Source organism: Chaetodon auriga, chromosome 3 (genome assembly GCF_051107435.1).
Source record: "Chaetodon auriga isolate fChaAug3 chromosome 3, fChaAug3.hap1, whole genome shotgun sequence".
Lineage (NCBI taxonomy): Eukaryota > Metazoa > Chordata > Actinopteri > Chaetodontiformes > Chaetodontidae > Chaetodon > Chaetodon auriga.
The window spans coordinates 13,205,770-13,229,751 of NC_135076.1; the positions used below are offsets into that span (position 1 = coordinate 13,205,770).

Here is a 23,982-nt window from a genome sequence, read left to right on the forward strand (position 1 = left end):
CATTTAGGGGTCTGTTCAGTCACATTGAGGTGGTTGACAAGGAGGAGAAGGTGCAGTTGTGATGGATGTGGCAATGTCAGCTGACAGTAACATCAGACAGCAGGAGCACAAGATGATCAAGAAGAACCAGGGCCTGCATGGACACCTGGAACAGATGTGGAAGGTGAAGCCCAAAGTCCTGGTGGTCATGGGAGCATTAGATCCTGTGACCCCAACTGAGAGAGTGGCTTCAGCAGAGTCCAGGAACAACATCTGATGTCCTTGTCCAAGGAGAGTGGGGTCCTGAACAAATCACATGTCACAGCTGTCCTCATGAAACTTGTGAAAATCATTACTGTGACACACAGGCGTTGGTTTGTCACCACTGGTTTAAAATAAATCATTTATTTGCATGAATATGGGCTGAACACGGGAGAGCAGAGCATCAAATGTAGCGGAAGAGTGATGGGAGCAGCTCCTGTGCACTAATCGTGCTGCTCAGTGGCCTTTTACAGCGATGCAGCTGACTGCTCCTCTGTGCTGCAGGGAGGCAACAGGGAGCACCAGATCTCTGCCTTACATGCAAACAACCCTCGTGTTCATTATAAGACACTACTCAGCTGATCTGAGGCAGTTTGCAGCACAGCTGGACAGATTGGGCAGGATAGAGCTGAACCTCCAGGCCTCTGCCTTTAACACACAGGGCATTAATCATCTCTGGCAGCCCAGTGTGCGCACACAGATGGGTCTTGTTGTTGAAGATTTCTCTCCTTCAGTCAAGCAGCGGCTGAATCAAACTCATGGTGTCTTCCTCACACTCACTGTGGCAGGTACGACAGAAAGACAGAGACTGGCATGATGGGACAAATGAGGCATCATCTGCACTAGAAATAAAAGTCTAGACAGAGAATTCAAGTTTAAATGCTGTCTTCAACGAGCAGTTATTCTCATTGTCTGGACTTTATTAACATAAAAACAGCATTTGTCCTTTTCACAACCACATGTTTGTGTGTTGATGATCTTCTTCTGGGGTTTCAAAACTTGTGAATCTGATCCTCTGAACTCTCAAACATCAAACCAACACAGCAAAATCAGCTTCATAAAAATCAGAGGGTGAGCAGCAGGAAAGCACAGACCGCCAGTAAAGACTGATTAGTTCTGGAACAAAATCCAGTCAGACCAGCAGGAGACGTAGAGGAGGCTGTAAACCATGAGCCACCTTCTGGTAATTACTGAATAAAGATCACTGACATTTTCAGGCAAATATAAAATTTGACAAGGCAAAATTAAGGCCCACAGCAGAAAAGGAATACTCACACTGAAATTATATTAAGATAATAAATGAATATAATTTGTAGGATATTTGTGCCAGGTTTTTGTGCATCTGTGGTTCTATACCACATGGGAAAATAGTGCTGTAGCATTGAAGGGTGGAGAAAGCGAAGCCGGATCAGATCTTGAGAACTCCGTAAGTGTTGACAGTTTGGCTGATTCAGATAGGCAGGAGTGTCTGGGTTTGTTAGGGTGCTTGGTGTTACACCAAAACATGTGACCCTCGAGATTCCACAACGCTGAACGAGGCTGGATTACCGACTAGAGAAAGCTGGCAGGAGTCCCAGAAGCTATACTCCTAGAATGGTTTGTGGTCATTTGATTCAATACAAAGTTGTTTATGAATATGCACTACTAAATTACAACACCAGCTGAAACCACAAGCGTGTACAGATCCTGTATTATTAACAAATCCTGCGACACTGTCCTGCGAAACTAGTTATTAGTATACATTGTGCTCACATGGTGCATATTCCTATATTAATCTGTTTGTGTGTGCTTGAAGGTGCAGAATACATAAACAAAAACATGGTGGTGGGGTTGTCAATAGGAGGACCATAGCTCATTTTTGCCCCGCTAAAGGGTCAACTATAGAAAAAAGACTTGTGAGTTTACTAAATGTTTACAAATGAGGTGTTAGGGCTCTAAACACCTGTGAGGGAAATGTTCACTGGCTTATCAATAAAGGTCAGCATTTTTGTTAGCAGCCATCAAAATATGTCACCAAAGTAAATGTAGATTTTTGTTCAAATAATGTTTTAAATGTCCCCAGGACTAAAAATATATTAATCATGATTAAAACGGCCGGCATCAGAACAAACCTGGTTGGATATTCCATCATTTTCCTGATTCGTTTTTTAATAATGCCGACATTTGACCAGTAGAGGGCAGCGACACTCCGACCCTGCATCCGGTCTGCAGTAACCTGAAGAAGACGAAGAAGAAGTAGACACGTGAATTTGTACGTAATCACGTAGCGACAATTGTGACACACGAGGATGTTGTACTCTACATTAAAACAAAGTATTTCAGCAGTTCTTTCGTAAAATGGAGTGAACAGAAGTCGTTATCCGACCTGAGAGAACGATTTTAATCCGAAATGGCTGACTTTTCGTCCCTGGGTCTCTCAGACTGGCTGGTTCAACAGTGTAAACAGCTGGGGATCAATAAACCTACTCCTGTCCAGGAAAACTGCATGCCAGCGATACTACAAGGTAAGACAGCGTCTCTTAAATCTACAGGTTGAAAACATATCAGCTATCTACCTGAAGAGTAAATATCTACATGACTGCCTCTGAACGACCGAGTCAACAGTAGCGACGAGCATTGCAGATCTCCATTGAAAAATCTATCAATTTAGTGCTTTTGAGCAACGTCGAAGACAAGAACTTACGTGCTCCAGATTAGCAAACAAGATTGTTTTCAGCGCCTACATTAAACGTACTGATCGGCTGTTAGTTTCACTGGATGAAGAAAGCGTTATAGTACATTAAGTGTGATCCTCTGTAGTCACCACATGACATGTAGGTCGATAAGTCACATCTCAGAGCAGGTGAATGAAGGTGTGTGTGTGTGTGTGTGTGTGTGTGTGTGTGTTGCAGGCCGGGACTGTTTGGGCTGTGCTAAGACTGGAAGTGGGAAGACGGCAGCATTTGTGCTGCCAGTGCTGCAGAAACTGTCAGAGGACCCATATGGCATCTTCTGTTTGGTGCTCACTCCTACCAGGTCAGTGCTGCGTAGTGTCAGAGAGCTGGAAGATCCATTCATGAAAAAAACAACAACAACAAAAAACATCCATAAATGGGTCCAAATACATGTTTTAATGTAGGTTTTATAGAAAGAAATGCACATCAAAACACTGGTTTAGAAAGCAGCTGTTAATTAATGTAAGCTTCTTCATGTATTTAGTTGATTATTGGATGGTTCTTCTGGTCTTGTCAAAGGTAATATCTGGAAATGACACAATGGAGTGAGTTAAGAGTTAATGTTTTAATGATCTAAAACATTTGTAGTAAGGGAGACGTTGCGAGTCCTTCAAAATAAAAGCACAACAACCCTCATTTTCACATCCTTGGTGTGTCAGTTACATATAAGCCTCAGATCCTGAATAATCCTATAAAAAGAAAGATATACAAAGAGTCTTATTCCAAACCACTGAATGTTCATTTAGGATTTTTATTGATGACTTTACCGTACAGTTATAGGATTTGGAATTGCATTTCTTCCACATCTATAAGTGCACGTGTACCATACTCTATATATCTGTGTATATCTAGAAATATGTTTTAAAGTATCCCATATTCCCAACTGATGATGGTGTGTGTGTGATGGCATGCAGGGAGCTGGCCTATCAGATTGCAGAGCAGTTTCGAGTCCTGGGAAAGCCTCTGGGCCTGAGAGACTGCATCATCGTCGGTGGAATGGGTAACTGTGTACAGTGCATCACTGCATGCAGTGTTTCTGTCTGTTCGTTCAGTGGAAGATACAAACTATAAAACTTAAATTGAACCTCAGCAGCAGATATCCCTCAGGTCACAGTGACAGATCAGATTTTATGTCAGTGATCTCGTGTAGCCATACCTCTGTTGTGTGAACTGCTCTTATTGTGAAGGCTTGTTTTTCCACTGCTGCAGAAACTCAATGAAACCCTCCTGCCAGTTACTGTTAAATTCTTTCAGAGCCTCTCCTCCGTGCTGACATCGTCACTGTTGTGTTACTGACAGACATGGTGAGCCAGGCCCTGGAGCTGTCCAACCAGCCACATGTGGTCGTAGCGACACCGGGCCGGCTGGCAGATCACATTCGCAGCTCCAACACATTCAGCATGAGCAAGATCCAGTTTCTGGTGAGTTCAGGAAGGCCCTCGAACTTTGACTTAGACAAGTTCTCAAAGCCTTCTCCAGGCTGTAGCTCTCGATTCATGTAAGATCTGTTTGGCTATGTTAGGACTGAGTTTAGACCCGTCTTAACAACATCCTGCTCAGTTGGCGGGATTTGTGCAGGTCCTTGAATGTCTGTAGACTCTCGGAAAAACAGTTATGTTTTAGATTTGAACATGAGGAAACTAGTAATGTTTGAAGGTCAAAGAATAATTAGATCAACAGAATAATACAGTCTGTGGTTTCGTTTTTTCGTCAGATTATGGACGAGGCGGACCGGCTGTTGGAGCAGGGTTGCACTGACTTCACCACAGACCTGGAGACGATCATGGGGACGTTACCGTCTAAACGACAGACGCTGCTGTTCAGCGCCACACTCACTGACACCCTGCAGGAGCTGAAGAACATCGCCATGAACAAACCTTTCTTCTGGGAGAGCAAGTCAGAGTGAGTAACATGCTGCTCTTTACAGAAATATTTAGCAAATCCTCAGTGAAGGAGAAGAAAGACAACACAGTGTTATACTGTGTGTGCAGAGGAGTATTTGGTGTATTTGTAGGTATCGACCTGCTTGTTTCGAGGTGGAAGAGAACACTCAGGGCCAGATTTCTTAAAGTTTTTGTGCCTCGTTTCAGATGCATTCTGTGTGAGAAACCTTGCGTGTCATGCGTAAACCAGGAGCACCAGCCTCGTGCATCAGTTTGCCTCTCATCTGATCTGAGGTGCAACTAATCGCTGATGTGCATCTCTCGCACAAATGCTTTTGAATGTAAGGGAGAGCCGCGCACATCGTGGGAGCAGGAACGTTAAGCGTGGTTGAACGAGCATTCTGCTGGATTTATTAACGCTCAGATTGCTTGCAGGGTTCAGATATTTCCAGAGAGCAGCCGCAAACTCATGCAGATGCATTCAAAGACGGCTGTGATGTGGAACAGGAAATGTAATGCCAGTGACCGCAGACTTGAAGTGTTGCCCTTTATCTCGTGATGTGATGCGCTTCAGTGACTGCAGTCGTTCATTCCCTGTTTTCATCTTTACATGTTTGCATCTCCTGTTAGATGAGTATTTATGGCTTTTGTGGGTTTTACAATTACCTCTAATTTTCATTTAGCTGAGCATGACTGCAGCACGCAGGCTTTTGAACACTGTCGAGCAGATTTCCACTCGTCCTCTGCTGCGTTATATTCCGATTTGATCGTTACAGAAGCTGAAGTAAAGTTCAAATCCTCCTTGCACAAACGTGCTGTGGATCTTGGCCCGAATCCACACCAGCTCCAGGGTTGCTGCTCTGTGCTCTGACCTCTCTGGCAGCAGAAAATGTGGAGGGAACAGTGAAATATCACATTATTGTTGTTCCCAGGACACGAACGGTGGAGGAGCTGGACCAGAGGTACATCCTCACTCCAGAGAAGGTGAAGGACGCCTACCTGGTCCACCTGATCCAGACATTTACTGACAACCACGACGACTGGTCCATCATCATCTTCACCAACACGTGCAAGTAAGAAGCCCAGAAGTGACCACTGACCCTGATGTGTTTGTGGCTTTCTGAAGGAAACCTTGTAGCATTTATGAAACTCTTCATGTTCATATTTGGGTTGGTGTTGATTCAGCTCCATGGTGATTTTTGAGGCTGTGGTTGTAGTGAATTGAATTGTGATTTGTGATGTAATGGATGGCCAAAATAGCATACCGTACACAATAGCCAGAGGTCTCCATTTGGTGTGGTTCACATGAATAAAGCACATTAATTACATAGAATAAATTGTTTCTAAATTCTTTCTCAGGAACTGCCAAGTCCTCACCATGATGCTGCAGGCGTTTAACTTTCCCACCATCTCCCTGCACTCCATGATGAAACAGGTGAGACTAACACACATCACATCAGCACGTCAGTAACGTCATCCTGCAGAAGGACGTCTGAGAAGGGAGCTGCCACCATGTTGGTGAACGACAGCTGAAGAATAGTCTGTGTCCGTTTTACTGGTCAATTAAGTTTGTGCACACAAAGAATGTGACTGCTTTATGAGAGAGAAAGGTGAGAGCATGATGACGTGTCCCTTATCAGCAGTCCTCACGTTCCTCGATGAGCTCGTGTTGGATGTGGAAATCATATTCGTCTCGTTAGAGGGACAAAGACAGAAACGTACAGTGAGCACAAAGCCCTTGTGATAATACAGAACCTGTCAGTGTGAGGGATTAAAGCAGATTAAACCGGATGAATGGGCCTGCAGAATGGACGACTGCTTTTTATCTTCTCCAGAAACAACGATTCGCAAACCTCGCCAAGTTCAAGGCCAGCGTGTACAAAATCCTGATTGCAACAGACGTGGCTGCCAGGTAAGAAGCTCCACTGAGCCGCTGCATGTCTCAGGAATGACGGTGGGGGGGGGTTGTAAGTTTAGTAAGTCTTTAACAAAATCAGCCGTCAATTCGTCTGAAAGTTTCTGACTGAGAGATTTAACACAGACGGCTGTAGACGGGAGAACAGCTCCTTGTTTTGACATCCTTCCTGGTCTTTGACAGGGGTTTGGATATTCCAACCGTCCAGGTCGTCATCAATCATAACACCCCCGGCCTTCCCAAGATCTACATCCACAGAGTTGGACGAACAGCAAGAGCAGGTACACTTAAAAAACTTCTTACCACCAGCATCCCCCGTGAGTGACATCTCACTGTGGATCATCGACGGCTAAAATAAACGCAGCTCAAACATGACGAGGTTTTTTTCCTCTGCAGGGAGGAATGGTGTGTCCATCACACTGGTGACACAGTACGACATCCACCTGGTCCACTCCATCGAAGAGCAGACTCGTAAGTTACTTGGTTATAAAAACTGAATTAAAGTTACTACATGAGGAAATGTCCACTGGTGTTTCCTTTGTGTGCATCTTTGGAGCTCAAGTTTCCAGCCAGCCTGCCAAGTAGCTCCTCATACGTGCAAAAGCAGGGGCCCCAAGAAGCTGGAAAGGGTCTCAGTTTATCGTCTGCAGTGTGTGTAAAAGTAAGCTGGTGTGTCGTGTTTCTACAGAGATGAAGCTGAAGGAATATCCTGTGGAGGAGAAGGAAGTGCTGAAGATCCTCACTCAGGTCAACGTGACCAGACGGGAGTGTGAAATAGTACGAGTGCCTCTTTCCTTTGTTTTCTGTGCAGTGCACTACTGTTAGTGTTATTTGAATCTTTTTGGGATATTCATGATGGGAGTTGTTAAAGAATTTGAAACTGTGCCTGAAAAACATTTTCTTTTCTGTGACTCAATGACATTAGAATTCATAATGTTCAGACTGGACACCATTTGTTTTGGACAGTAAATGGTCTCCTTGATTTTCTCATTAAAACGATTTTTAATGTTTGATGGTAAACTTCTCTGCACTGTAGAGACTTGAGTCGACAGACTTTGATGAGAAAAAGGAGATCAACAAGAGGAAACAGCTGATCTTGGAGGGGAAGGTAAGTTCATTTTTAGAATTTTCTTTTAGTTACTGTTAGTCAAGTTTAAAGTGTGAACACGACCAAGACGAATCAAGAAAAGATCGAGTTCAGTTTATTTTATAGGTTCCTGTAATTTACCCGAGCAAAACCAATGTGACTGTAAATTTATGCTGGTTTTTGGAAAGAAGTATGCTGGGTTATTCCAATGCTTTGCTAGGAAAAACAACCCTGAGTATTGAAGTCAGTGCACAGCAGGTCAGCGGAACACACAAAAATGTGAAAATTTGTCTATAGGATACATAAAACCTAACATATGATAAATTGATTAGAAATGAATGATTTACTGGGGTTTACCTGGAACAGAAATTTCTCTATAAACCAAGAATCTCTTAGAAATTCAACTCAAATGAGGACTTTGTTTTCCCAACAATCAGCAGTAAATGGTTCTTTCCGAACCCCCAGGGGGGAAATGAAAGACTTGTAAAAAAAAAACAAAAAAAAAAACAGACTTACCTGAAATTCATCTGCTTCTTTAGTCAATGTGAGATTGAAGTCAGCAGGGCTCCTGTCACGCTGGCTCCAGACGTCTGAATCACCTTCTACATCTGATTTCTTCATCAGTACCTCAAAGAAGGAATGAATTCTTCTCTTTACAGACTGAAACCTCAAACTATCATCTGTAAAAGCGCCCAATGTAGAAAAATGAAAATGGTTTAATACCTCTGATCTGAGAGGCTTCCTGCCCTGCTGTGCATGTTTTGGAACCAGCTAGGATGATTTAAAATGGCCTGTTGTTGATTTGTGATCAATCTGCTCTTTCAGGATCCAGACCTGGAGGCTAAGAGGAGGGCCGAGCTGGAGAAGATCAGGAGCCAGAAGAAGAAATTCAAGCAGAAGATCCAGGAGAGCATTCAGAGACAGAAGCACGGACAGCTGAAAAAGAAAGCGATGAAGAGGAAACACATGAAAAAGAACAAGGCGGCACAGGCTACAGCCTGAAAACTGCCGTGGCCCATGTATATACGACAAGAGTAATATTTCCATATTTGTGAGCATCTGCAATAAATCTGAATTTCATACCATAAAAACAACTCAAGTTGACAGCCTTTATTGATTCAGTTCATGAGGAACCACCATGTTGTGATGAAACGTCACTGCAAATAAGACTCATCGTTTCAAACAGGTATTTACATCACATTTAGCTCTCTAGTCCATTTATTTCATCTGCCTGGTGACGTAGAGAATCAAAGGTTTGGATGCAAATGTTTTAAAGAACTAATCTACAACTGAATCACTCTTCAATGATCACTGCACGTGTAGGAAGTCAATGTGGCTCAGAAGATGGAAAAAACACCAAAGCAATACAATAATATTACGGCAGCAGGTTCTTAAAGCTATAACATGTTAGGCTTTCGGTGGAGCGGGTTGATATATGAAACTAATCCATTGCACAAATGAAAATTAGCACAATGTCAATGAAACAGAACAAGTCAAACATGGCAACATCTACTCGCAACATGATTGTCACATGACTGCTGAAATGAGAAACGATGGTGAAGTACATTCTTTCCGAGTTCAGAAAGCGTCTTTCCTGGAAGAGTTAAAAAACTACAATCCCTCGGACAGTCTGAGGAGAAGATACAAAATTAATGAAGAAAGGAAACGGCGTCCGCCTCATTCGTCTTGTCAGCAAGTTGCTACAAAAACAGATTTGAGTAAAACTACACGAAATGGCTAAATAACACCCGACTGAACAGAAATGACACACAAAGCAGCAAATCATGTGACGAAAAGCAAAGTTTGGATCAACTCAAGGTTCAGGTTCACACAGTTCTCCAGGAAAAGGGTTCAGGATCCACGGAAATCTCAAGAGGAACTGCAAGGAATAAATAATGCAGCCAAAACAGCTCTGCACAAATGAAAAGTCCACAGAAGGGAAAAGAAATTCTACCAGCCTTCGTTTGTTTGACTCCACAGAGAAGGAAGGTGGCTTTTTTCATCCGCCCGTCCCTCGAGAAACAACCCAGCTGCTAACCTCTGTGACCTCATCATGACCTGGCCTGATTTTATTAAAAAAAGAATAGTAATAAAATACAAGTCCTTTTTGTGGGTTTCTTGAGCCCTCTGGTGTCTGGAAGGTTTTTTATGCTGGTAGTTTGATTGTAACTACATTCATGCTTGTGCTGCAGCTGTTTATCTGAAGGTGATTGGTTATAGGCACTGATTCACGTTTCTTATTCGCGGTTCATTTATCTCCACGCCATCATCTAATCAGCACTGATGGCAGTTCCACTGTGTGTAACCGGGGTTTGGTAAAGTGTCAATGTATTGTAATACACTAGACCTGAAGACATTTTATGATTACACTGATTTTTAAGTTAAGGGTTAAACTGAGATTTTAGACATAGTTTCTTTGTGAAAGTCTTCATTTTTTTAACCCTTAATTATATTTAGATTTGAGTGGCTTAGCAATATGGCTGCCAGCCTGGCTATATTGCTTATCATGTGAACATTATTCACAAAATCAAAATGCTGTGGGTTTACAACTACATCTCATGTGTGGTCACCTATTGGGACTGAACAGTCCTAACGCCACGCTTCCCTCAAATTTGTTCTTAACCGCTGGCAATGACCTGAACTCATTTTTCCAGATGTGGAAACTCTCATATCCTTCTCTCCCTCAGCCACCTTCCTTTTCTACTCCTTGCCTGTGGTGGATTGATTGCCACTATCGCCTGTAAGCCTCGACTACTATCATCCTTCGATCCCCCTTTTGTTTGGTTTCTTTCTCCTCGAGCAGGGATTTGTGTGATGAGTGTGGACAGTCCACAATCCCCTGAGGAATCAATCGATGCAAAGCATTCAAGCGTTTGCCAATCTAAGCATGCACAGAGTGTTTAAAAAAAGACATCTGGTCATGAAGCACAGTGGGACATCAACAACCCCTGCTTTCAAAAGATTAAAATAAGGAAAAGCCTTCGCTGAAACATCAAATGACATTGAGTTGAAGATTCAATGCTGGTCATGTTTGATAGTTTCAATGACTTTTTTTTTTTTTTTCTTTTTTGCAATATTGTGCTCTGTGATAAGAAAGGTACTTCAGAGAAGAAAAACTGTCCCATGATGGTCGCGATATCGGTGGGATTCGCGCGTCATGCCTTGAAAAAACTGTCTGAAATCCCCGTGCCACTCCACCGCTGATGTGTGGTCGAAACCACCCAATCGAAGACCTCGTGAGTGAGCCAGTGGTTCTCAAGGCAAATGAACGGTATTTCAATTCAAGGCTCTTAAATCTCAGACTCAAGCACAGAAACCGTGTTTTCATTTCCTCTCAGAGGGTGCGTCGACTGCCGTTTCCTTCAGAGGCTGCTGAGGTTTTTGGGCCCAATAGAAGATTGTTGTTGCTGCTCTCCTCCCATGACAAACCAAATTCAAAAGATACAGGTTGAGCAACCAACCAACTTTTAGAGTGGCGATTTTGTGTTGCCTGCGCGATGGCTTTCTGTAATCATGTCCGCTGCAAGTTCGGAGAACAAGTTCTTCAAATTCAGCTGGAAAGCTTCGATCCCCATCTGAAGAGAGCGTTCCTTCCTTTCCTGGAGGCTGCGGGTTTAAGGGGTTGGCGGGATTGTAAAGGTGGGAGTTGAGCCTCATTTGGATTCCCATGAGACCTCCCCTCTGTTTCCCTCAGCAGCAGCAGCTCGACCACACGCTGCCGACTTCCCTCCTTCACTTCGCACGGACATCGGCCCCTGCCTCTTGCTTGTTCACTTGGCCTCTCTTGCCATCTCCCTGCCTGTCTGTTCGTGCTCTCGTCTTCTACCCTCTCACTTCTCTCGCTGGTCATTGGTTTGGTTTCGCTATCCCGTCGCTTTCACTCAGTGGTGCTTCGGTTGTAGCAGAGGAAAACAGGTATCCATTTTATGTTTTTATTATTTCCCAGATTAAAAAGCTGATGAACTAAGCTCAGCTGAAGCCTAGCTCCCTTCTTCAAGTGACCTGCAAGACACAAAAACAGGTCTATGACCTTTCGTCCACCACACAATAATTTAACAAGCAACATTTTTTTGACCTCAAAGAGAATACTGCCTGTTGTTGTTAAAAGTTTATGAATCTCAGAATCACTTCAAAGACAACGTCACAAAGTCACGCTCATCCAGGACAGCTAATTTCACGTTAGTTGCAGGACAAAGACCTCACAAAGTGCAGGTGACACTCATAGATCATTTCTATGGAGGCTAGAAAACAACAAAACTCATCTAATATGTAAATTCTCAGAAGCTTGAAAAGGCTGGACACATTCCAACTTTTCATAAGCTTAGGCATATAAAATAAAATAACAATCATTTAGATAGAACGGGAGCCAGTGGCCCTGCACACAATCCGTCAAAAAAAAGAGTGACATTTGTTTCAGTAAGGAAACACGACTGCTCTACTTCCCTAACCTTTTCACTGTAGCTGTTTCATGTACTTACACTCTAGTACTGTGACAGTCCAGTTACCCCACCATGCTGGTATGCACGTTCACCCTGGTAAGTTGAGTCCTGGGACAAAGCCACATCGATTTGGGACTTGAACTCATCGCCCAGGTAGCTGTCCTGAAGAGCAGGAGGACAAAAACATCATTACAGACACATTTTTGGCCTTAATCAGTGAGTAATATGCCAGAAGACATTATACTATTGCTCCTTTATTTTTTCTGGATTTGCTCAATTAAAATAATGAACAATATGACCAGTGTAAATAAACTACACTCAACATCAAATTCAATTCAATACAACATACTTCTCCAAAAGAGGCTGGAAAAACACTCTATGCTGTATTACAAGTCTATTTGACTTGATAAATCTTCTCTCAGAGTGACAGTGATGTGTTACCTGGGACAGCTCTGGCTGAGAGAGGCCAGGCTGGCTCATCTGAGAGGGCTGGCTCATAGAGATGTAGCCCTGTGTCAGTGGCCCCTGGGAAAAGGACTGGGAGGCCCCATCCTGGCTGGCCTGGCTGTTTGGTCCATTACCCTGACTGGCACCCTGGTTTCCAGAGCCACGGACCCTCTGCCGCCCGCCACGCCCAGGCTTACCCTTCATAGCTCCACGACCTTGATGAAAAAGATCAGGGCCACAGTCAAAACAAGCATGATGACCAACCATCGTTCTAAGGTCATAATAATACAAATAATAATAACAACACTAGATGTGAGAAAATCCACACTAAGTGAAGGTTGGGATAAGCCGGGTATTACAGCTGATGGACGATAAAGGCAGGGTGTGAGTTCAGTCCCTGTAACTTGCCTCGAGGATAGTCAGCTCTTTTTCCTGTTGGTTATCAGCTGTTAACATCTGTCTCCCTACCTGATCAACTGTGCATTATGGGATACTCCCCCTGCAGCAGTATTTGATTCCTTTTTTTACAAACTGACATGTTTGATCATTTTGAGTTTATATTGTGGTTCAGTGGACTATCTCAGCTCTGTACTGTACCTGCAGCAGGGCCGTTGGTCTGACCCAGGTAATTGGGCGGAGGCATTGGTGGCATCACCAGGTTGAAAGGTATGGGAATATTCATAGCGGCCATGTGACCAGGGCCTGCCCCAATCATTCCAATTTGGTCATGAGTTTGAAAGTACATGTTGGACGGACGTCCGGCTGAAAGACAACACAGAACAAGGGTCACGGCTTTATTTAGCTTTTTGTTTTGCTGTACTGTCATGTAGCCTAGATGGTAAAACAAAGAAGAAGGTTTGTCATAGGTTATTATCCTGAGTCATCCCACAAGACTTAAAATATATATGAAATAAATACCAGCACTGCTGCGGTCATAGGCGGAGCCAGGGATGAGGGCCTCACGGGCATCGTACATTGCAGTGCTCATAAAACGTCCCCCCTGGAAAAGACCAGACAATCAGATTTTTGCACAGTTACATACTGCTGCTAGTCCGAAACACAAAAACATTCAATTTACTGTCAGAGCACAAAGAAAGCAAGAAAATATTCACACCTGAGAACACCAAACCAGTGCAGTTTTGGCACTTTTGCACATCATTTGTTATATGATGTACTCACAGGGTTGATGGTGTTGACCAGTTTGCGGGGCTTGCTGAACTGCATGAGACTCTCCCTCAGGTTGTTGAGGGGTCCCTCCACGAGGACTTTCTGCTCCTTGTAGTTATTCAGCAGGTTGTTCCACAGCGGCTGCTTGGAGAGGGCCTTGGGGTTCCCCACAATGATCACACCGTACCTTAATTAACAATAAACACAAGACTGCTGCTCAGGGACGAGGTGGAAATTCTGTACTGAAATCACTTTTTTGTAAATCACTGAAATCACTTTTGTTTGCATTGTTCATCGGTCTGAATAGTCCCACTACACACATCCACATACAATCAATAGAGGACGTGTCTCATCTAAATTCAGTCCATTTTACAACATGTCACCATGAAAAGTTAAAAAGCTGTCTAGCTGTCAACAGTATCTGATTTGCATCCACTGTGATGTCTGAACAGTTGTAGTGAGGTTTTTACTTTGCTCTGGTCAGCGCCACGTTCAGGCGACGTGGGTCATTCAGGAAGCCGATGCCCTGGTGCTCATTGGCACGAACGCAAGACAGGATGATGAAGTCCTTCTCTCTGCCCTGGAAGGCGTCTACACTGGCAATTTCCACTTGCTGCAATGGGACAGGACAAGAGCAGGATGAGGGGGAGTATAAGTAGTATGAAAAGGAGGAGCAGATTTTGTACAATATCAGAGAGTAACCTCAGTAATGATAACTGAGATTTAAAATGTATTCAACTCTTCGCTTAGTTAGCGCAATTTTGAATCTACTTGAGCTTAAAATTATCAATTAAAAAGTTGTGCCAAAGATGAAATTAAGCTACATCTCTGTATGCATCTGTGAGTTACCTGATAGAGTTTGGTGTGCAGGGAGCCGCTGAACTGCATGTACTGGACCAGGTAGGAACGCTGACCCTCGTATGGGGTGATGATGCCGATCTGGTCAGGTTTGGCCCCGGCCTTCAGCAGCCTGGTGGTGATCTTCTCTACGTTGGCAGCCTCCGTCCTTAAAGACATCAGCATCAGTTAAGTACTGTACTGCTCAGTACTGGGAAAGTTACATGTGAAGTTAATGGGTGGAGACTAATGGTGGCTTCAAAATGAAACTTTGCACACAGTTTAAAATGACTAACCAAGGAGGTCCACTTATGAAAAGAATTTGATTATTTTTAAGAACTTATGAGCCTGATTTAAAGGAAATCCCCTTTCAGTGTTTTATGAATGTGACCCTGGCATTCCTGTTGACTAGGTTGACAAGGGGAAGGCTTTCTCTGCCATTAATATAAAACAACTATTTCAACCTGCCACACTGGTGTTAATGTGAAGGCTGTGGGAGGGCATCCCCCTAGTGTGAGCTTACCCTTTCCCAACCACTGAATTGATGCTTGTGTATTATGAATTATTTAGAGCGTTGAGGTAAATTACACAAAGTAATGAAGGACATTCTGCGATGTCACCTGTTAAGGTAGGAGGTTCCAGAACTTGCGATCTCCTCCTGACCCTGAGTCACATAGAAGAACATGGGCTTGTCCGGCTGAGGCCACTGGAAGTCAAAGCCTTTCTTGATGCGGTCAGCTGGGGAGAGCAACAAGACTTCATTATACTTACAGTCTTGAAAGCATTTGCAGATCCTTTTACCCACTAATGTACCAGCTACAGTGAAAATTAATTTCTCCCTCCATCAAACCACATAATGAACTGCTACAAACCTGCAGTGACGCCATTCTGAAGGGAGCCCTCATAGAAGATGTTGGAGGGGAAGGCACTGAGAGCCGGGTGCATGCGGTACTGGACCTGCAGGCGGATTGGCCGGATCCCTAGAACCACCAAGCGTTCAAACAGGGACTGGGACAGACCTGCCTTGGCTGCCTTCTTACACATTACCACAGGACCCAACTGGCAGTGATCACCCACAAGAATGAGCTGGGAGGAGGAAGATGAGTAATTGGGTTAACATAACAGCATAATGTAAAAAGTTTTTGTTGTTGGATGTTCAGAACAAATAATTTTGCCAACACACACAATTCATGTTGTTGAGATAACAAAAACTTACTTGACATGTTGATTATAAATTCCAGTAAATGTTGACAAAATGAAACCTTTTGGGGGGCTCACATTAGTGCTGGGCAACATTGTTTTATTACATAGTGTATTCCCAGCTGCAGGGATGGAGTTCAGTTGCTATTTAGCTGAATGTATGTATGTATGGATGGATGGATGTTTATGTACCTGTTTGGCTCCCAGCACCACAGGCACCATACACTCTGGCTCAGTGGCCTGAGTGCTCTCATCAATCAGGATGGAGCGGAACTGCATCTTGGCCAGACGAGGATCACCAGCCCCAACGCAGGTACAACAGATAACATCAGCATTCTGGACAAAAATAGATACATAGATAAAGATAATTTTCAATCCTCACATGGAAAAAAGGGAGCTACTGTAGTCAAGCTACAGTGAAAAACAAGGGGGTCTTGTACTGTGATTATGGTGAGAAATTATCATCCTGGTTACTAACACAGGTCTCTTCTCTACAAAAAGTAGTGCCAACCAATGAGAACAAGACCAAAAGAAATTAAAATTTAGATAAGCAACAAGCTTCCTGGTTATCAAAACACTCGTGGAAATCGTTTACTGTGAAAACTCTTGGGTATCAACCTTGAGCTATTTTTGTTTTACACTTTGAAACTTCTCCTCACCATTAGCAGCTCCCTCTCAGCAGTGCGTTTCAAAGCCCTGTAACGTTTCTCATCAGCAGACGACAGCTCACCAGTCTCATCCTTCAGCTGCTGTAGTTTCTGAAGCTCTGGCATGCTTGGGACACAAAGACACATCAGGGTGACTACAGAGAACACGTACTAGTTAATTATAGTTCCTATAACTTGTGAGTGGGGTTGTGCAGAAGACATTTATTCACAATGGACATCAGATGATGATATCCTTAGGAAGTGCAAATCACACTGAATCAGAACACAATTATCATGTCTGCGTCAACTGAATTATTACTCTTAGAAGAGTACACACTTTGAAGCAGATTGTAGAATAGCAAAATCAATTGGCCAAATTACAATAATTAACTTTCTGTTCCTTTTAGTACATCAGTATGCGCCTGCCCCTCTCATCTCACGCAGAATCTTTGCCCCATGGCTCTCAAAAAACATCTGATCTTGAGACTCTGAAGTACATTCATCGTGTGGTGGCAGCCTCCTGACATTACAAGAAATTTGCTTGTGTTTGCAAGATTTCAGGTTCAGATCTAAACAGAAACAAGGACTCAATATTCTCAGCTACTTAATACTCCAGCCAAAAGGGAGTGCTGACACCCATTTTACAAATTTGGTTGCCCTTGTTTGCGTAAACATTTGTTATGCTTGACCTCAGATTTCATTCTCCTCTGCACCTGGCCTCGTGTCACTTCGACAATGTACTACAGAAGTACCAGGAACATTGAGAGGAGAGTGAGTAAGAGTGAGAGAACTTGGTGAAATTTGAGGGACAGAAGAGGAAGAATATGGAGGTGTGAAAAATAACAAAGTACCAAACTACTGGTGTGTGGCCAACTACTTAAATGGGCGTGCGTACAAAGCAGCAATCAAGTATCAATTACTTCTGAGCGCAGAGTCAATTTCCCTACATGCTACTGACCTGTCCATGTTGCTGATCTGGTTGTGCAGAGCCAGGAAGGATACTGGTGACTCGATGGCCTCCCGACTCTTGGCACACAGCCTCACGACTTTCAGTCCAGTCTTGTCAATCTTCTCAGTCAACTGATCTACGGCAATGTTACTAGGAGCACACACCAGAACTGGCCTGCAAATGTGCACACGTACACACCAGAGAGAGAGAGTTAGGACAGGAACAGTTATGTAAAATACAGCTGCTGGAGAAGAAAAACTTATAACACACATTACAGGTTTCTTTTATGTATGCTAACTAGAAAAGTCTTTGGGTCTTACCCATTGCCTTGTCGGGAAAGGTGATAGACAATAGTGGCAGAAGTGACAGTCTTCCCAGTGCCAGGAGGACCCTGGATCAGACTGAGAGGCCTCTGCAGCACAGTCTTCACAGCGTACACCTGGCACATAAAATAACAAAGAAACAGGACTCAGCTGGGGTAAACTGTAGCAAATACACACATCAAATCGTTTTTAAAACCACTTGCTATAATGACAATGTAAGATCTGAATCCCACATTAAAAGCAAAACAAATAACATGTTTGGCTCACTTAAATAACAGCTTGCCTTACTTCTCACATCACATGCATCCTTTGTTTTTCAAATCTATTAAAAACAGGTGACGTACATAGATGCACTGATGTATGTGATAAATCTTTGTACATGAGACAACTCAACACATAAGGAAAAAGCCCTGCAGTGACATTCGTTTCTTGAAGAGGAAGGAGGAAAATGAATGACAAAACAATAAGAAGAATCACAGTGAGGTCTGACCTGTGAGTGATTGAGGTCAGGCAGGCCCTGGGCAGTGAAGCGCTTTGGCAGCTGGCACTTAATGGTGACATCCTCAACCTCGTGGCCCAGCAGTTTGTGGTAAATGTAGCCAGACACGGAGGTCTCGTCCACTGCAAACGTCTTCAGGGCGCTCTGCATCCTGCAGCATCACATATACATATACACATATGAGCCATTATCAATTTTATGTATCATTTGTATCAGTGACTTTGCACCAAAGCCTTTACTTTACAAATGACAAACATGGCAGTTTTACACTAAAATTACCTCCTGTAAACACTGCACATTTAGTTCTGTGCACTGTGGGGTAATATGGAGACTTAAAAGCAGTAAAATGAAATGTTCCCATCACTTTCTGAATTAAGGGGTGTACAATTTCAGACTACCTGTCAAAGGAAGTGGACTTCCACACAAAGTCCACCTGGAAGTTGTGGGGGATTTCCACAGGTGCTCCAACACTGCTCCGCAACTCAATGGCAATTTCATCCCCATAGTCTTTAAGCACAGGAGGTTAAGGAAATCCAGCATTATCCTCAAAGTTTTTCTAGTAGGGAGCAGTGGGTGGGACTACGTTGTCTAAGCCAGTGTAATCAGCCAGACTTGGAGACACTGTAATGCAATGAATGATGCATATGCAACTGCAAACAATGTGAAGGATACTGTCAGGGACTTTGATGACATGGCCGATGCCTTTCCACAGTGGGGCCAGATCTCCCTTGTACCGCAAGCAGATTTCGTCACCTTGCATCAGCCGCATATCTGGGATTGATATCAGAACATGAGTTAGAGCCATTTCTATGCTAAAAACAACCCACTAGTAAACTAAGGAGGATGGATTTTATCCATGAACCACATGATACAGTACCGTGCACGTACAGAATGGCACATAACCCCACTACAAAAACAGAAGCAAAAACAACCACAAGCACACATGCCACCAAAAGATGCAGGGTTGGGGGAGGTTGCGTGCAATTCTGAGGACTGAAGGGGGGTGGGGAGGGGTTCTATCTGCACCACAGAACCACTGGGAGGAAGTCAAGCTCAGAGAATTACCACCTGAATCCGTCTTGGGCAGCGTGAAATAGGCAATCCGCTTTTTATTCAGCCCCAGGTCCCACCTGACTGTTATATTGTCTTGTGTCTGCAAAGGGAAAATAGAAAAAAGCACATAAACATAAAATCAACCAATAAAAGGTACTGCATAAGGTCACATCACTGTGACATTATTCCTGTAATCCTATAGATGCCATTTAAAAAAGTACAAAACAGAGTCAAGATGCCTCGCACCAAAAACATGTCTCAATGTGGTCTGGATCACAGCGGCAGGAGGGGCCATGTCACCATGGCCATGTCCAGTGTGATTGAAGCATAACAGTAAAATCCTCAATGTACTCAATAGGAAACTATATAAAGCATTATTGGGTCTCCCAGCAAGTTTTTATGTCACATGAAAACTGATCTACATATAAATGACCATGGACATTCAAGTGTCTGGGTCACAAAGTTTCTGTAGCGGTGAAGTTCAGGTACCTGGGACTCCTTGAGCTTCTTGTCATAGTCAGCCTCCAGTTTGACCAAAGGGCCAAAGATATTTTGGTACTGGTAGGCATCCTCATAGCGCAGCAGCACATGCTGGGGCTCCTCATCCACTCCTGGTTTCTCCAGGTCTTCCAAGGTGGCACTGGGGTTGTCCTTGGAAAGAAAGCAATGTTAATGCAACGGTCAATACAAAGTGCATCACACATCATATCAAAAACTCTTATTCCTCACACAAATTTGCACAAATAATGACAGATGCTTTTTAAAAAACTGTTATGCCACAGGTGGATACCAATCCCTGTAAGTAGATGGCATTCATAAATCTTCAGCCTGTGCTTGCCACTTAAAGGTTGCAACTTTCTGGTCACAACATTGCTCTAAACATGCAAGCCTGATGAAAAAGCCTCCCAGCCTGTCAGCTCCATACCTTCCAGAGCTCCTCCAACTTGTTGATCTGCTGGGCAGTGATCTGACGGGCCCGAAGCTGCTCCTGCTCTGATGGGATCTTCACCAGCCAGGACAGAAAGCAGCGGTCCTGGATCAGTGGTTGCCACTGCGAGCTGTCCCAGTTGATGTCCTTCAGGCTACTCTGGCTAGCACAGGGCTGCCTGCATGAAGATATGAGGTTCAGACAGACAGAAACTTCCACAGTAAACAAACTATTGCAGAGAATGTAAAATTGTTATTTATGTTCCTGCCTTAAGTTGATTCCTCACAGTACTTGTTGCTGTATGTATAAGTGACCATAAAAATGGTTAAATTAACTGCCAAAGCAGAGATCACTGGGGAAAGGAGCAGGGTGTTCCCTAAGCAAGGGAGGAGCAAGGTGTGACAGAAAAAGTCCCATTTTAGGAGAATATACCAGACTGTAGAACGAAAGGAGTGCACCTGATATTTATTAGAACAAACTTCTCCGCTTCTGACTGGCTTATCACAGATATATTGGTGAATGTCGGCCAAAAGTAATGAGAAATTGCAGTACAAGCATGCCAAAGACGTGTTGGACCAACTTCAGAAACAGCGTCCCCTTTCACATAGTTTATGCATCAGAGAGTGTTGATAAGTGGTTTTTTGATTCCAAAATGTCCAGCTGCATCCATATTTTAGTCTCTCTGTTGTATAACAATGTTCTCTTGCAGATAAGGGATCACTATCTGTTTCAAGTCAAATAATATTCACACTGCACCATGAAGACATATTTAATATTTAATAATATTTGGTTATTTTGTCATGTTTAATGTCACTTTAATTGAGATTATATACAATACAGGAGTTTTGGAACAGCACTTGTATTATGTTTAAATATAAATGGTTATTCGGGTTACATTCATTTACCTGCCTTCATAAACCTGTCAAAGTTTTGATTGTCTACTGATAATGAGGGAAATTTTTGTTTTGTTGCCACAAACTTTGATCTGGCTACCTTTTCAGACATTTCAGAGACTCTACATCAGTTTCCTGAGTGACAGGATGTATGACAAGTCATCTGCTGTAACAGGCTGAGAACTGAACAACTGATAAGAAACAAACCTCATGACAAACTTCCTGTATGCAAGTATTTGTATATTTAGCTTTCAGCTGTGTTTCAGAGTACCTTATAATCACTGAGCATGCAGAAGTCCCATGCAGTCCCCAAGGACACTCTCAACAGAGCATACTGGACTCCTAGGCACTAGTCTGCCTATGTTCAAAGTGCTGCCCTGCTGGCACTTACCTGCAAAGTAGCACCACCACAGAATCTGCCTTGGCCGGGATAAAGCCCAGGAGGAAGACATTGCGACAGCCGCAGTTGTAACACTCCAGCACCGTCTCGCCCAGCGGCCCATCTTTATGCAGTGTCACCTCTTTGCATTTGGCTCTCACCAAGTGGTTCACAATGTGACTGGAAGTCAGAGAACAGGAGTCCAAGAATTGAGAAAATAATCATAAACATTTCGATTCACTTTTCCAGGTAGCACTGCTGCAAAAATCAATTCATAGATTGTACAATAATACATACTGACTCAGAGTACAAAGGAGGACAGCCATTACAGACCACTTCCGTTTCAAACAAATGTTTATTTCCTATTGCATTGCTTTTTAATGTCAACAGCTGACAGGACATAAACTTGGATGCACACTGTTGCCTACCAATGCAACTCCAATGAAAAGGTCTATATATATACACTACATACAATTCTCTCTTCACACACATTCATCATCATCTGTGTGACAAAAGTCTGGCTGATTGAGATGTGGATGATAACTGCCAATGTTTAATGGCAAGCATTTTGAAAATTTAATAGCAGAATAACCCACATTCAGTGCAGTGTTTGTTGTTTTGATTATTATATAAAGTTTTAAATGGGGTGTTTGCGTTTATTGGTCTACCTGAGTGAGGTTATGTTCTGAAGCTTCTATGTGAGGTAATAGGGTGAAGATGTGTAGACTACACACCTGCCAGATGTGTTGCCACGTCCATTACAGAACCACTTCTTGCTGGTATTGCAGTACACCACACACGCTGGATCATGGATACCACAGTAGCTGGAAAACAATGAGGTATCAAAAACAGCACCTGAATTACTGCAGTATTTAGACAGAGTGAGTACAGGACCTTTTCTTGCCAAAAGTACAGCCATGCTAAACTGACAACCACCTGAAATACAGAGGAAGCACACACCCACGATATCAAGTGTGTGTGCGCTGTGAAGTTCCCTTAGGGATGAATAAAGTATCTATCTATCTATCTATCTATCTATCTATCTAAGTTTCAGAGGGGTTAGCAAATTGTATCTAACCTGTAATATATAGAATTTTGCACAATTCAACAGTAAACTGAAATTTCATGGGATCAAGCTCTCTCAATACATGCAGAACTTTTATTTCTAGCTAAATTACTAAAAGTCAATTGCAAAAACTTGATATTTTCCCAGCAGTAATTTAAGTTTTGGATGTTCAGTGACTTAAGATAAACAGAATCTGCAAGTATTGTGCTTCCAATAGTATACTGGTGTGTTGTGTTTCCATAGGGATATGCGTAAATTTTGAAGGTGTACAAATAGTAAACTAACAGTATACTGCACTTATCAGAAAAGTTGTAACTGATAGTCAGGATAATTAATATTAATGACTTTTGGGGTCTTTATGGCCTGTATGGGGTAGGCAACCGCATGGATGACACAAAAATAAGCATTATTAATAGAGCATTGTGTGATCACCATACACATATAGACAAATAAATAAAAATCCCACTACTGTTCTGTAATTACATCCTCCGTGAACAGTGAACTGACAGCCTAACATGGTGTGGCTCCTGTCAGTGTACCTGCACGCGTGCACGGGCAGGTCTTTGGTGTAGTATGTGTCTTCTTCATCCTCCTCAAAGTTGAGCTCGGCCAACAGCTGGCTGGCTTTAGCCACGGAGTCATCCACTCCACCGTTGTGAAGACCTTCATCAGGACCATTTACCTGCAGCACAACACAAGCTTTACCAAACAAACTGGATGCTAACGATTAGCAGCTAACGGCTAGGGGGACACAGCGCGGAAAAGCCAGTTAAATGGAAGTTGTCAGACTGTCAGTGGTCTTGACTCTTACATTTGATCACTGAAGTTACACACATGAGTCTGGTTTGCTTCGAACAGTTCAAAACAAACGTGCTAAGACAACTAATATCACTTTGGGAGTTTAGTTCATGGGCTGGCTAGCTAGCAGCGAGCTAACAGCTAGCTAACGCAAAGCTAGGTTAGGCTACATCCAATAATCGCGGGCTAGCACGCAACGTTGTGTCAGCTTGCTAACTGCTGCTAATGACTGTAAACCGCGCTTTATTGTGCCTTCCTGTAAAATTGAGAGCATCAGACCTGGTTGTCCAGCTGGCTCTGGGTCTGGCCTTGAGTTTGCGTCTGGCTGGGAAGGGTAAAGTCGGTGAAGTCGTATTCGGAGCCCTGTGTGTCCGCTCCGAGCAACTCCGCTTCCTCGGTGTCTAGGAAGGTGAGGGTCTGGGAGCTCGGCCCGTACGCCTCCACACTCATCTCGACTCTCAACTTTCGCTTTACTGAGCGGTTTCCGGTGTTAGTCTAAAGATGAACAAAATCCTCACGATACTCGTTTATCGACAACTGATTCGGAGGCCAACGCCGAGGGTCTCAATTTGAACCCAAACAAAAATGGAACCGACCAGAACCTCTAAAGCTCCAGCAGGTCCAAAAGCGACGATGACGAACTTCCATGCGCTGCTCAACGTGTGACGTCCACACACGCAGGCCGTATAGCAGAGATAGCTAATCAATGGAAAGAGCTCCCACTCTGATCTTACTTC

The 23,982-nt window shown here is 43.3% G+C and overlaps 2 protein-coding genes across 3 annotated transcripts; one reads left to right on the forward strand and one right to left on the reverse strand.

Moving 5' to 3' along the window:
* Positions 1 to 2,262: 2,262 nt before the first annotated feature.
* Positions 2,263 to 8,707, forward strand: ddx49 (DEAD (Asp-Glu-Ala-Asp) box polypeptide 49). The gene is made up of 13 exons (XM_076724915.1): positions 2,263 to 2,525; positions 2,913 to 3,036; positions 3,650 to 3,735; positions 4,035 to 4,156; positions 4,450 to 4,637; positions 5,551 to 5,691; positions 5,978 to 6,053; positions 6,454 to 6,530; positions 6,717 to 6,814; positions 6,930 to 7,004; positions 7,222 to 7,310; positions 7,570 to 7,641; positions 8,446 to 8,707. Exons 1-13 carry the CDS (start codon positions 2,411 to 2,413, stop codon positions 8,620 to 8,622), a joined length of 1,440 nt encoding a protein of 479 aa, XP_076581030.1. The 5' UTR covers positions 2,263 to 2,410; the 3' UTR covers positions 8,623 to 8,707.
* An 8-nt stretch (positions 8,708 to 8,715) lies between these two features.
* LOC143316992 (regulator of nonsense transcripts 1) lies at positions 8,716 to 23,895 on the reverse strand. 2 transcript variants are annotated; one of them, XM_076724903.1, is made up of 24 exons: positions 23,525 to 23,895; positions 22,987 to 23,129; positions 22,116 to 22,205; positions 21,394 to 21,561; positions 20,107 to 20,287; positions 19,671 to 19,832; positions 19,197 to 19,281; positions 18,801 to 18,899; positions 18,527 to 18,635; positions 18,120 to 18,279; positions 17,627 to 17,745; positions 17,316 to 17,480; positions 16,370 to 16,484; positions 15,903 to 16,046; positions 15,383 to 15,596; positions 15,131 to 15,248; positions 14,523 to 14,679; positions 14,144 to 14,286; positions 13,686 to 13,860; positions 13,425 to 13,506; positions 13,104 to 13,268; positions 12,501 to 12,721; positions 12,099 to 12,221; positions 8,716 to 11,622 (listed from the first exon to the last, which is right to left on the reverse strand). In XM_076724903.1, the coding sequence occupies exons 1-23, from the start codon at positions 23,693 to 23,695 to the stop codon at positions 12,102 to 12,104; spliced, it is 3,306 nt and encodes a 1,101-aa protein (XP_076581018.1). In that variant the 5' UTR covers positions 23,696 to 23,895; the 3' UTR covers positions 8,716 to 11,622; positions 12,099 to 12,101. The 2 variants fall into 2 exon arrangements, with proteins under 2 accessions (XP_076581018.1, XP_076581010.1); XM_076724895.1 differs by having other exon boundaries at positions 19,194 to 19,281; positions 23,525 to 23,891.
* Between the last annotated feature and the right edge of the window lie 87 nt (positions 23,896 to 23,982).

Coding starts and splice junctions, on each gene's coding strand:
- ddx49 (XM_076724915.1), top strand. CDS start 2,411: ATGGCTGACTTTTCGTCCCTGGGTCTCTCAGACTGGCTGGTTCAACAG. Junction 3,736..4,034: donor CATCATCGTCGGTGGAATGG/GTAACTGTGTAC, acceptor TGTTACTGACAG/ACATGGTGAGCCAGGCCCTG. Junction 6,531..6,716: donor GCAACAGACGTGGCTGCCAG/GTAAGAAGCTCC, acceptor GGTCTTTGACAG/GGGTTTGGATATTCCAACCG.
- LOC143316992 (XM_076724895.1), bottom strand. CDS start 23,695: ATGAGTGTGGAGGCGTACGGGCCGAGCTCCCAGACCCTCACCTTCCTA. Junction 16,485..17,315: donor CAGATCAGCAACATGGACAG/GTCAGTAGCATG, acceptor TTGTGTCCCAAG/CATGCCAGAGCTTCAGAAAC. Junction 13,861..14,143: donor GTGGCGCTGACCAGAGCAAA/GTAAAAACCTCA, acceptor TTGTTAATTAAG/GTACGGTGTGATCATTGTGG.